At 42.2% G+C, this 12,201-nt stretch overlaps 1 protein-coding gene and 1 long non-coding RNA gene across 5 annotated transcripts; one reads left to right on the plus strand and one right to left on the minus strand.

Annotated features, from left to right (window-relative positions):
• Positions 1–4,560: 4,560 nt before the first annotated feature.
• LOC135572181 (uncharacterized) lies at positions 4,561–9,513 on the minus strand. 4 transcript variants are annotated; one of them, XR_010464080.1, is made up of 6 exons: positions 6,739–9,513; positions 6,114–6,446; positions 5,962–6,023; positions 5,424–5,879; positions 5,311–5,347; positions 4,561–5,212 (listed from the first exon to the last, which is right to left on the minus strand). It is a non-coding gene; the product is annotated as an uncharacterized LOC135572181 (long non-coding RNA). The 4 variants fall into 4 exon arrangements; XR_010464081.1 differs by having other exon boundaries at positions 4,563–5,595; positions 5,664–5,879; XR_010464079.1 differs by having other exon boundaries at positions 4,563–5,347.
• A 100-nt stretch (positions 9,514–9,613) lies between these two features.
• On the plus strand, positions 9,614–12,102 carry LOC115121614 (ATP synthase F(0) complex subunit C2, mitochondrial-like). Its single transcript, XM_029650722.2, has 5 exons — positions 9,614–9,698; positions 9,894–9,994; positions 10,892–10,966; positions 11,211–11,401; positions 11,523–12,102. The coding sequence occupies exons 2-5, from the start codon at positions 9,956–9,958 to the stop codon at positions 11,635–11,637; spliced, it is 420 nt and encodes a 139-aa protein (XP_029506582.1). The 5' UTR covers positions 9,614–9,698; positions 9,894–9,955; the 3' UTR covers positions 11,638–12,102.
• The last annotated feature ends 99 nt before the right edge of the window (positions 12,103–12,201 follow it).

Raw genomic sequence — 12,201 nt, forward strand, 5'->3', positions numbered from 1 at the left:
TGCAGCAAGTCAGCACCTCAGGAGTAAATGTCAGTTGGCTTTTCATAGCTGATCATTCCGAGTATCTCTACCACTCCTGCTGTCTCTAGAGAGTTGAAAACAGCAGGTCTGGGACAGGTAGCACGTCCGGTGAACAGGTCAGGATTCCATAGCCGCAGAACATTTGAAACTGGAGCAGCAGCATGGCCAGGTGGACTGGGGACAGCAAGGAGTCATCATGCCAGGTAGTCCTGAGACATGGTCCTAGGGCTCAAGTCCTCCGAGAGAGAGAGAAAGAAATAGAGAAAGAGAGAATTAGAGAGAGCATACTTCAGCATACTCAGGTGGTTAAGCACGGCATTAATATCAAATCAAATCAAATCAAATGTATTTATATAGCCCTTCGTACATCAGCTGATATCTCAAAGTGCTGTACAGAAACCCAGCCTAAAACCCCAAACAGCAAGCAATGCAGGTGTAGAAGCACAGAAGCATTAATATGCTATCTGTCTAGCTGTTGCAATTACTATAATGCTAAATGTTTCTACTTCACAATACTCTGCTTCTGGCTATAGAGCACACATAGTATTGTATCTATCATGTGGCCTATACATGATTGCAATACGAGTTTACAAAAAAAAAACATTGTGCATACGTTGTCAATTCATTCTGCTGCGTTGTAAAGAAGTGATATATTCCTAAATACCACATTTATTTATTTTACTAGGCAAGTCAGTTAAGAACACATTCTAAATTTCAATGACGGCCTAGGAACAGTGGGTTAACTGCCTGTTCAGGGGCAGAACGACAGATTTGTACCTTGTCAGCTCGGGGGATTTGAACTTGCAACCTTTCGGTTGCTAGTCCACTGCTCTAACCACTAGGTAAATGACATACATTTGATAAATGAAATACATTTGGAATATGGAATATAAAATTCAGTCAGCAGTGGATATGATCATGTCGAAATGATGACAGCGCGAATGAGTGAGAACATGAAGCCTATGAAATTCCTTTAGTGGAATTGAAGTCCTCTTGACTAGTGATAACAAAGGGTTAGGATAGGATAAAGTAATCCTTCTCACCCCCCCCCCCCCCCTTAAAAGACCTAGATGCACTATTGTAAAGTGGCTGTTCCACTGGATGTCATAAGGTGAAAGCACCAATTTGTAAGTCGCTCTGGATAACAGCGTCTGCTAAATGACTTAAATGTAAATGTAAATATCACATACATCACATTAGGTCTCAATGGCACCCTCTGCTGGACTTAAATCCCACTGGACTACATTCAGGGACAGGGGACATGCAATGATTCACCAGAGGACATGTTTTTAACGTGTAACAAGATGGTGCATGACACTGTGATAAATGATGTAATGATGATATAAAATCCCTCTAAATAGAAATACTTTAACTTAGCTACAGACATGACGTGTAAACATGATGTGATTGTAAACATGATCCTGCCGTTTCAGGTCGTTGAACTGATTATAACAACAACAAATGAACCTATGTCCTTCTATTCCACACGGAAAGCTTGTGTAAAATATATCAGAACGCATCTAAATGTAATTTATATCAATGTCCCTTTGGTGAATCTGAATGCACTGCAGCTCAGTGCTACTCCGTGCAAATAAAGACATTCTAATTTAATCGTAACTATAAGAATCCTCCGGTGACTGTTGATTCTGTTATTTCCATGGGGCGTTGGAGGTTTATGTGCTACATTAGTAAGACTGGTTCTACTCATGACGTCGAGAGGCTATGATTTTGACTTCAAACCCCCGTGCACCAGGAAATATCATACCTGAAAAACCAGTGGTGGATTCCTCCCTTACAAGACCATACCTGAAAAAAACAGTGGGGGATTCCTCCCTAGAGCAACCGTACAGGCAGCGAAGAGGGGCTCCCCATCCCTGTTACATCTAACTTCCAGCCTCAGCTGCTGGCGAGCCATTCCACAACATTACAAATTCACCTGGTATGCAGCTATACCTCTCAGAAGAGACATCCCTTCTGGGTAGAGTGTTACATTCACATCTCAACAGGTGCTCTGGAAAGAATAGGGGAAATGTGAAAGGCACTGTCTACTCAATAGAGTTGTTTTACAAGGGAGACATGTTTATATATAGACCTACATCAAAATAATGGCTTTTTATGACAATGAATGACAGAATACTTTAATGTCTCATAGGAGAATTTGCTTGGCATCAATACATGTATTCTTGAATCAACTGGCCTATGATGATGTGATTCTGAAGACGACCAACTTCTAGGCCATAAGACTGCTGAACAGCTTCTACCCCCAAGACATAAAATTGCTGAACAGTTAATCAAAGCCCCCATTCCAGCAGGAGGCCTTTTGCCTTTTGGTAGGCCGCCATTGTAAATAAGAATGTGTTCTTAACTGAGTTGCCTAGTTAAATAAAGGTGAAATAAATAAAAATATATACATTATTTGGGTTAGTTTTAATTAGCTGCTGAGGGGACTATGGCTCATAATAATGGCTTGAATGGAGCAAATGGAATTGTTGTTGATACCTTTCCACCTGTTCTGCTCCAGCCATTACCTCGTACCGCCAACCTGTGCTTTACAGTATTTGCTGAATTAGGCAACAGGCAATTGGCACTAATTCTATACACATTTTTGTAAAAGAGCAGAAAAGTAAATAAAAACATTATGGGGATGAGATCGGCCAGGGGCCTGTTGCACAAAACTAGGATAAGGGATTAAGCCAGGATATCTTGGTGATCCTGGCTCAATTGATCCGTAATCCGGTTGCACTAAAGATGGATAGGGGGCAGGAGGATATGTTATGGTATAAATTACCATGGAGATTTATTCTGTGGAGCTAGCCTGCTCCAGACCAGGCTAAATTCCAGGATCTATGTAATCTCATCCCTAATGTCAGTCAGCAGTCACCACAAATGGAAACCAATAGTTATTTCACTGCTCACTATACATTGTTATCACATATAACTAGACCCACTGTTATTATTTAAACGTTTGTGATCATTAATTTCAATGATTTTGGATAAAAAAATGATTTTTAGATGATGTTGCTATCATTAGATAATTTACAGTTTCCCATAGACTATAAGGCTATATATAAAATGATAGAATATTAGGGCCACAGAGGGGAAAAAAACACAAGTCATAATATTGTAACCAGTTGTTTTAAAGGAGGACAGTTGTTAAAATGACAGATGTGGGGCATTTCGTGAAATTGTACTTCAGTATGGTTTCATAAACAAAGACATGCTGATGTGCCAGAATATTAAGTATCACATTGTCATAAGTATCAAAACTGTAAAAACAATATGTAGCTTTTCTGCAGAAAGAACCAGCCTCATAAATGTATGACTTTATCCTTTTTCTTCAGTGTGGCCCTAGTACTCTGTCATATAAACAAATACACATTCCATATGAATATAAAAACACAATGTGTAACATTATGTTCCTTTATTGAATAAGGACAAAACAAAGCAGGTAAACCATCAGCTCCTTTCGAAACTGAAGTCACAGTGACTCTACAAGATGGAAAGCACAGAATCCAAGCATATTATACAAAATGATACATACACATTCAAAGGTCTGTATATAACACACCCTGCATGTCTGCACACTAAAATAAATGCAGGACAAATCCATACACATCAACTGAACAGACAAATGAATGGATGCAGTAGCCTCCCTGCAGCCTTGTATTACACACAGTATACCGCACAAACATCATAAGAGGCCAAATTCGTCAAAAACGAACCCAAAAAACCCAAATTCCTCTGCCACCGCAGGACATATTTAACCAAAATTGAAAGCACACATACTAACTAAAATAATTCAACACATATTGGTCCCTCAGCAGCCGACCACTGTCGTCATCAGGAAGATTGCCGGATTGTCCCAGTCCATGGCTGGTGGCACTCTGGGGGCCCTCTCCTTCCTCAGGCAGGCCACATTGTGGAGGACAGCACAAGCCACAGTAATATCACATGCCCTAACAGGGCTGACCCTTAATTTGTGAAGGCAGTGAAAGCGTGCCTTCAGGAGGCCAAAGGTCATTTCAACTCTGGCCCTGGTCCTGGCATGGGCATGGTTGTAGGCCTGCTGTGCTTCCTGGGGTCTGTGAAAGGTGTCAGGAGAAAAGGCTGGCAGCCATACCCCTGTCTCCCAGCAACACACCAGAGAATTCACCTGTCAACACAAAATCTCATCATTACTACCTCATAAACACAGTGATATTCTTGACACAGCCATGATGGTTATAAATAGGGGTTGTGTGGCTTACCTTGTGATAGGCACTGATAGATTTCAGAGGCCCGAAAGATTCTGGAGTCATGGACTGAGCCAGGCCATTTTGCCACAACATTGCTGATCACACAGTCAGCATTGCAGACCATCTGAAATCATAAGATGAGGAATATTACACCAATCAATGCACATCACTGGCAATGCAGAGTGTTCGTCAATGGACAATATCAAAAGTTATGTTCACCTGAACATTAATGCTGTGAAAGGATTTCCTATTCACAAAATCGGCCTCATGGGCACCTGAGGGGCTTTTATCCTTATGTGTGTGCAGTCCACTGCACCAATGACATTGGGGAAACCTGTCACACAAAGTAATGAGTATCCTACTATGTGTTAACAGTTGTCCTGTAATTTGTAGATCCTCTTACCTGCAATCCTATAGAACTCCTCTTTGATGTCACAGAGTCTTCTGTGGCCAGGGAAGGAGATGAAGACATCTGCTAATGCTTTGATAGCCAGACACACACTCCTTATTGTGCGGCAAATTGTGGCCTTGTTCAGCTGTTCTGCATCCCCACTGAGTACAGGAAGGCTCCACTAGCAAAAAGCACAAGGCAACACAAACCATTTGCTCCACACTCAGTGCATGGCTCCGTGCAGTGCGGTGCTTAATCCTGGGACCCAGTAGTCTGCATAGATACCTGATGCCATCTGCAGAAAACCTGTATCTTTCATATAGATGGTCATCAGGGAAGGCCAGTGGGTCCAACCGGTCCCTGAAGACCCTTTCTCGCCTGAAGGCTCTCCTCAGCACAAGTGCTTCTTCATCCACCACATCTCGCACGAATGGGCATGCCATTGTCAGAGCAGAAAGGAACACACAATTTTGGGCCTTCATATAGGCTAGTGGCCACACCTGGTGCTGGGGGGGTGGGCAAAAGAGGGCGATGCCTTATAACGATGACTTGGTTGTACTGATTGCTGGGAAAATAAAAAAAACCTTAGAAAGATGCCACCATCCTGTGTGCTCACAATAAGAGCTCATATGTCATGGCTCACTTGACTTTACGAGAATATACCTATTTTTTTATTTTGAGCTGTGTCATCTTCTTGGAGCTGGGGGAAAGAAAAATAATGATTAATACATTTGTGTTACAGTTAGCATACAGTGTACATTGAAGGCATATCTCACCTCCCTCAAGTTTTTTTATTTCAAGGTCCAGTTTCCTAATTGTCCTCTTTTTTATTTCGGACTCCAGTGCAAGATTTTCCATCTTTTTCTTCTTGTACTGAATGTCTATGTCTGCCAGTTCTATTTGGCGCCGGAGGTGGTTGCCATACAACTTTCTGATAGCTTGTGAGCTCTGTGAACACAATACAATTAGCGCAGCTGGAATTTGGCAGGATGTGGTGTCCTTTTATTAATACGCACTATGTTGCCAGGCTGGTTTTCCCACTGTATAGCATCTGGGTCCTGTAAAAGAAAATAGATTTTTTGATTTTGATGAGGACTCCTCACCATTGTAGAGTAAATAGTACTTTCACAGTCTTAACATGATACCTCATGCCTTCTGGAATCCAGAGAGATGGTCTCCTCCTCATCATCGTCTCCATCATGTGCTGTTGCTGCTGCACTGGGGCCTTCACCCTATCACATTTAATCGGATTCATATTGAAGCTAGTAGACAAGACATGCCAGGCCTACAGTATGCCTTTGATGGAGTACTCACTGGATCAGCATCGTCTGGTGCTTGTGCTGGTGGCTCTAACAGGAACACAGTGCTGCCAGGCACTGCAAGGCAATAGGTAAACCAAAGTCAGACAGTCCAAATTGATTCAATATGAATGTGGTTGTATCCCATGTAGAGATGGAAGGACATACCTTGAATGAAGCGGGTGGCATCTTGGGAGGAACCTATGCTCGTCTCTTTCCCCCAGGGATCCCCTCTAAGACGGGCCTGCCTTTATTTAGCTCCAAGGCCATGTCCTCTGCTGGGGTAAGGTCAGCCTTTGGTGACCCACCACCCGTGCCTTGTCTGTGGGTATTCTTTTCACTGCTAAAACAGTACAGACAATGTGTGAGCAGGCACCTTCTGGGTACAATATATGCTTGTGCTTTGTTAAATATTAGTCAGGGACCATACCATTCTGCAGAATGTTCTTGTATTTGATTTTGACCTGCTGCCATGTCCGTTTTGGCTCGTTCATGTTTAATCTACACACACACACACACACACACACACACATTTAATGGAGTCACACTGCAAAAATTACTTGGTATTTTTGTCTTGTTTTCAGTAAAAATATCAAAAAATTTATCATAGCTTTATACAGTGTGATGGAGTTACTTTACACAATTTCACTCATATCTGCAGTGCATTTCAATTAAAAATTTAACCGTTTCATAATTACAGTACAACTGCATTTTTGGAGATGTGAATTAAATATTTGAATTGTAATTGTGATGTTTCAGCGGAGCGGTGAGTGTGTAATTGTGCACTACTTACGCATTCAGGCGGTCTGCAATACTTTGCCACGCTTTTTCTCTTTGCTTTATCACTGTGGCGGTGTTGCCTTTCTTCTTAATTATATCTTTTACCTCCTCGTATGCCTCCATGAGGATTTGTGCTTCCGACGGGGAAAAGTACGCGGCTCTAGTTGCCATGGTAAATCAGTTAATCTGTGATCTGTGGCGGGGTCTATTTGAGTGAGCCGTGAGCGCGCACCTATCCAGGATTGGTTTCACCTGGCTTAATGAATCCGTGTCTGCTCATCCTGGCTTGGTCTTTGTGCAACCAATTAAGCCTGGACGCACATGTTTTGGCTTCATTGAGCTCAGCTGAGTCATTTATCCCGGATGTCTTAATTCTACTTTTGTGCAACAGGCCCCAGGTCTCAGAGGCCAGGTCGAAAAGACGGCTGGACAGTACTGTCTTATCAATGGCGGTTATGATATCGTTTAGTACCTTGAGCGTGGCTGAGGTGCACCCATGACCAGCTCGGAAACCGGATTGCACAGCGGAGAAGGTACTGTGGGACTCGAAATGGTCAGTGATCTGTTTATTAACTTGGCTTTCGAAGACTTTAGAAAAGCAGGGCAGGATGGATATAGGTCTGTAACAGTTTGGGTCTAGAGTGTCTCCCCCTTTGAAGAGGGGGATGACTGCTGCAGCTTTCCAAACTTTAGGGATCTCGGACGATGCGAAAGAGAGGTTGAACAGACTGGTAATAGGGGTTGCAACAATGGCGGTGGATAATTTTAGAAAGAGAGGGTCCAGATTGTCTAGCCCAGCTGATTTGTACAGGTCCAGGTTTTGCAGCTCTTTCAGAACATCTCCTATCTGGATTTGGGTGAAGGAGAAGCTGGGGGTCTCGGGCAGGTAGCGGCGGGGGGTGCGGAGCTGTTAGCCGGGGTTGGGGTAGCCAGAAGGAAAGCATTATTCAACCATGCTGGTCATTTATGAACATTTGAACATCTGGGCCACGTTCTGTTATAATCTCCACCTGGCACAGCCAGAAGAGGACTGGCCACCCCACATATGCTCTCTCTAATTCTCTTTCTTTCTCTCTCTCGGAGGACCTGAGCCCTAGGACCGTGCCCCAGGACTACCTGACATGATGACTCCTTGCTGTCCCCAGTCCACCTGACTGTGCTGCTGCTCCAGTTTCAACTGTTCTGCCTTATTATTATTCAACCATGCTGGTCATTTATGAACGTTTGAACATCTTGGTCATGTTCTGTTATAATCTCTACCCGGCACAGCCAGAAGAGGACTGGCCACCCCACATAGCCTGGTTCCTCTCTAGGTTTCTTCCTAGGTTTTGGCCTTTCTAGGGAGTTTTTCCTAGCCACCGTGCTTTTACACCTGCATTGTTTGCTGTTTGGGGTTTTAGGCTGGGTTTCTGTACAGCACTTTGAGATATCAGCTGATGTACAAAGGGCTATATAAATACATTTGATTTGATTGCCAGCCGTAGAGAAATGCTTATTGAAATGTTCAATTATCATGGATTTATCGGTGGTGACCGTGTTACCTAGCCTCAGTGCAGTGGGCAGCTGCTCTTGTTAACCATGGACTTTACAGTCTCCCAAAACGTTTTGGAGTTAAAGCTACAGGATGCACATTTCTGTTTGAAAAAGCTAGCCTTTGCTTTCCTGACTGACTGTGTATTGGTTGCTGACTTCCCTAAACAGTTGCATATCTCGTGGACTATTCGATGCTATTGCAGTTCGCCACAGAATGTTTTTGTGCTGGTCAAGGGCAGCCAGATCTGGATTGAACCAAGGGCTATATCTATTCTTAGTTCTAAATTTTTTTGAAAGGGGCATGCTTATTTAAGTGGGAAAATTACTTTTAAAGACCAATCTAATCATTGATAGCCTAGTCCAGTCTATATCAACCATTCAATCATATATTTGTCAAATGCTGATATTCTCTAAGCCAGACGTTCTGTGGAAAATAAGTTGATTCTTCCCGTTTGTGCTATTTATATGTATTGGTTTAATATTTAGACAAGACATACCTATTAAAAGGGTAGGCCTCTACATTAAAGGCTTACCTACATTTCATTCATGGAGCTCCGATTGATTTTCATAGTTAATTAACCAGAACAATCTTTGTCAATTACATGTTTCTTTAATTGTCATTCGTAAAAGTATAGGGTTTAATAAAGTTATAGTGAAATGACCTTGCTTGGCGCTGTTATCTCATTAGTGGAAACCAAGACTGTTCTCAGGGCAAGTCTGACGGTTTTGACTAACAGAAGTAACTTCTTGCAGCAGGTTAGGATAATGAACATGACAGGTTACGAAAATCACCGTAGCAGGTTTGGAGAATAAGCTAAAATTCTAAAATTGGCCCGGAAGCGACTCGAACATATCTAGCTGCAACCAGGCCTGCCTTGGGAAAAGTCTTGTTTTCGACTAATTCATTGTCGCAAAATCTTCATCCGGGAATCTATAAACACCGATTTGCGCGGCCGCACTACTATGCCGAAGAATTTATAACTAACCCAAGATAGACTATAACCTGTCGTTTCCAATGGGCGCAAATGAAACATAGTGTGCAGAGCCATGCACGTGAAAGTGAGATCCTATTGGTGCGTTCCAGCATTTATTTGCATATTTCCGGTAGGGAACGCCTAGTCTCTGCTTGTGCAATAACTCAAATCGGCCTTGCACTCCTAAACAACGCACTTTTTGAGCAAAGGGTAAGTCTCAAGTCTTCAAAACGCAGCCCAATCTATTTTTGGAAACAGAAAATTGTATGGAGAGCAAATGTTTAATCGATGAGAAAATTAGCAGAATATCGGCCATTTTCTCCCACTGCCGGTCACTGGACTTCCCCTCATCACCACATTTGGTGTTGAGTGGAAACGCCAACCGGATGCTTCACATTTATATATTCGGTGAAATATCTCTTCGTTGTTCCATCTGTGTCTACTGTGGTTCGACCTTCTGCAGTCGGTAAGTGTCGAAATGAGTGCTATCTAAGAATTGTCCATTACAAATCCTTTTAATCCTTCGTTAAAACAACACGTAGAACAATACAAGCGAGGGTTACACATTGTACGGATTATTGTGTACATTGGTCTGTCATTATTATTTTTGTATCGTTGTGCATTTACAAACCTATTGACCTTATCTGTAACGTCTTCGCAGAAAGACCCGGGCTTCAATCAAATTTGACCGACCAGGTTATTAAAACAAGACTAAAATTGAACATGTACGCCTGCGCTAAGTTCGTCTCCACGCCGGCTCTGGTGAGTTATTTTCGTCAATCTGTTGAATCCATGTTTATTTTACATCTGAATTCACATTCTCCGGCTGTGTTCGTATGGGCCTGTGTTGAACTGTCTGACAAGGGTATTGGCTAACGTTAACTAGTTAACGTTTATGATTATGTAAGTGACACTATCTTTAGTTTCCTAGCTGTTTGCACATTCGATACTCTAAGCCGGAACTAGCTATCCGGCTTTTTAGCTATAGACTGACGTTAGTTAGTTATGAATAAAGGTCAACATGACACTTGGCTTGCTTCAACATCCAAGTCTATCTGTAACGTTACCTAGCTTGTGACATAGCTACGCTAGTTAACCCTCTGGCCTGCTTTTCTTTCTTTGTTTTTGTGTGTTTGGGGCTCTCTGTCCAAGGTCATGTTTTACTTGACTAGAAACATTTACATGTTCAGGTAAAACATGTTTAAACAGGTTTTTTTACTGGTAACGTCACGGTTTGACATTAGCTTGTGCAAAGTGCACTCAGCAGGTTAGTGTTTTAGCCTTGTAACGTTACTGTTACCAGGTGGCGTTGAGGAGCGAATCTTATCTACTTTTTGATGACTAAGCTGGGAAAGCAGCTATGATGTTGGAATGAACGAATTGTAATGTGTTGTTGGTATGCATGTCTTGGTACAGCGCTATGATGTTCCACATTGACAGTGGCTAGCTAATGTCAAGGTGCCTGCCACAGGCCAAGGTGCACTTGTTCCGCCTTTCACGGTGGGAACCATAACACTTAGGAGTTTACTTGTCCTGAACTTTGAACCGCCGTGTGCACGTCATTTTATTTATTGCCTTCAAGATCTTCCGTGTGTGCCCTTAGGCAAAATATTTGTGCATTTTTATTTCACTCAGTTTTGTCCTTGTCCCCTGGTGCAGGTCCGTGCTGGCTCCCGGACTCTTTACAGACCCTTGTCTGCCTGTATGATGTCCAGGCCCGAGGTCAACACAGAGGTGAGGAAAGACTCTTCTTGCAGTAGGTTTTATGCTCTTCACTGTCGAATATAATGCAATGTTTTCAATCCTCTTAATGGCCATTGATGTAGGATGTTTTCAAGCCCCCTAATGGTCATTGATGTAGGATGTTTTCAAGCCCCCTAATGGTCATGGATGTAGGACGTTTTTAAGCCCCCTAATGGTCATTGATGTAGGAAGTGCTTTTATCCATCATTAAAAAGAGGCTTGCTTTGTTTTTCAGAACAATGTAGCCCTCATGCCACAGAGCCCCTTCACCCAAGTAGCACTGAGAGGCTTCCAGACCAGTGCTGTGAGCAGGGACATCGACACAGCCGCTAAGTTCATTGGTGCTGGAGCAGCCACGGTCGGAGTGGCTGGATCCGGTGCTGGAATTGGAACAGTGTTTGGCAGTCTCATTATTGGATATGCCAGGTAAGTCCACATCTACAAATGGATGCCTAGATATCTGCTTGTCAATGTCAGCTTTCAGAAGGAAGGAAAAACTATGATTTTAAAAGCTGACTTTTACATAGAAATGTGTTGTGTTTTGCAGGAACCCATCTCTGAAGCAGCAGCTGTTCTCCTATGCTATCCTGGGATTCGCCCTGTCTGAAGCCATGGGTCTATTCTGTTTGATGGTTGCCTTCTTAATCTTGTTTGCTATGTAACAAAATTATTGTTCATAGAAACACTGTAATTACTGATGTGACTCCATATTTTATTGTGGTTACCAAAAAGGTTCTGTGTTGGTATCATGGAAATTTATATTTTCAAAGTCTAAATAACAAAAACATGTTTTGTAAAAATGTAAGAAATTACATAATTAAAATGCATGTATTTGACTATTTAACATATGGCAGTATGTTTTCTGTTGGGAATTATGTTTCACCACAATCAAGAAGACAACTAGCTTCTATTGAATGTCAGCATGGGATTATACAAAAGAATTGCTTAACTTACTGTAAATCAGTCTGGCACATTTTCCAATGCATCATATGTTCGCTTCTGTGGGTCCACATTGATGCTTTTGTTGGTTCAAGTGCAGTTCTATAGAAGTATGTAAGTAGGCAGCAAGTGAATGCTTGCTTTTGTAAATGGCATTAAATAAATCTAGACAATTTGATGGTGCTAAATAGTGGTCACTGGTCCAGTTTATTTGGGATACTCTGAATGAACATGTGTAATCTGTCAAAAAGCCTGCAGGTCTTGATATGATTCCCTTGATAATTTTA

This window comes from Oncorhynchus nerka, linkage group LG1 (genome assembly GCF_034236695.1).
Source record: "Oncorhynchus nerka isolate Pitt River linkage group LG1, Oner_Uvic_2.0, whole genome shotgun sequence".
NCBI classification, from domain to species: Eukaryota; Metazoa; Chordata; class Actinopteri; order Salmoniformes; family Salmonidae; genus Oncorhynchus; species Oncorhynchus nerka.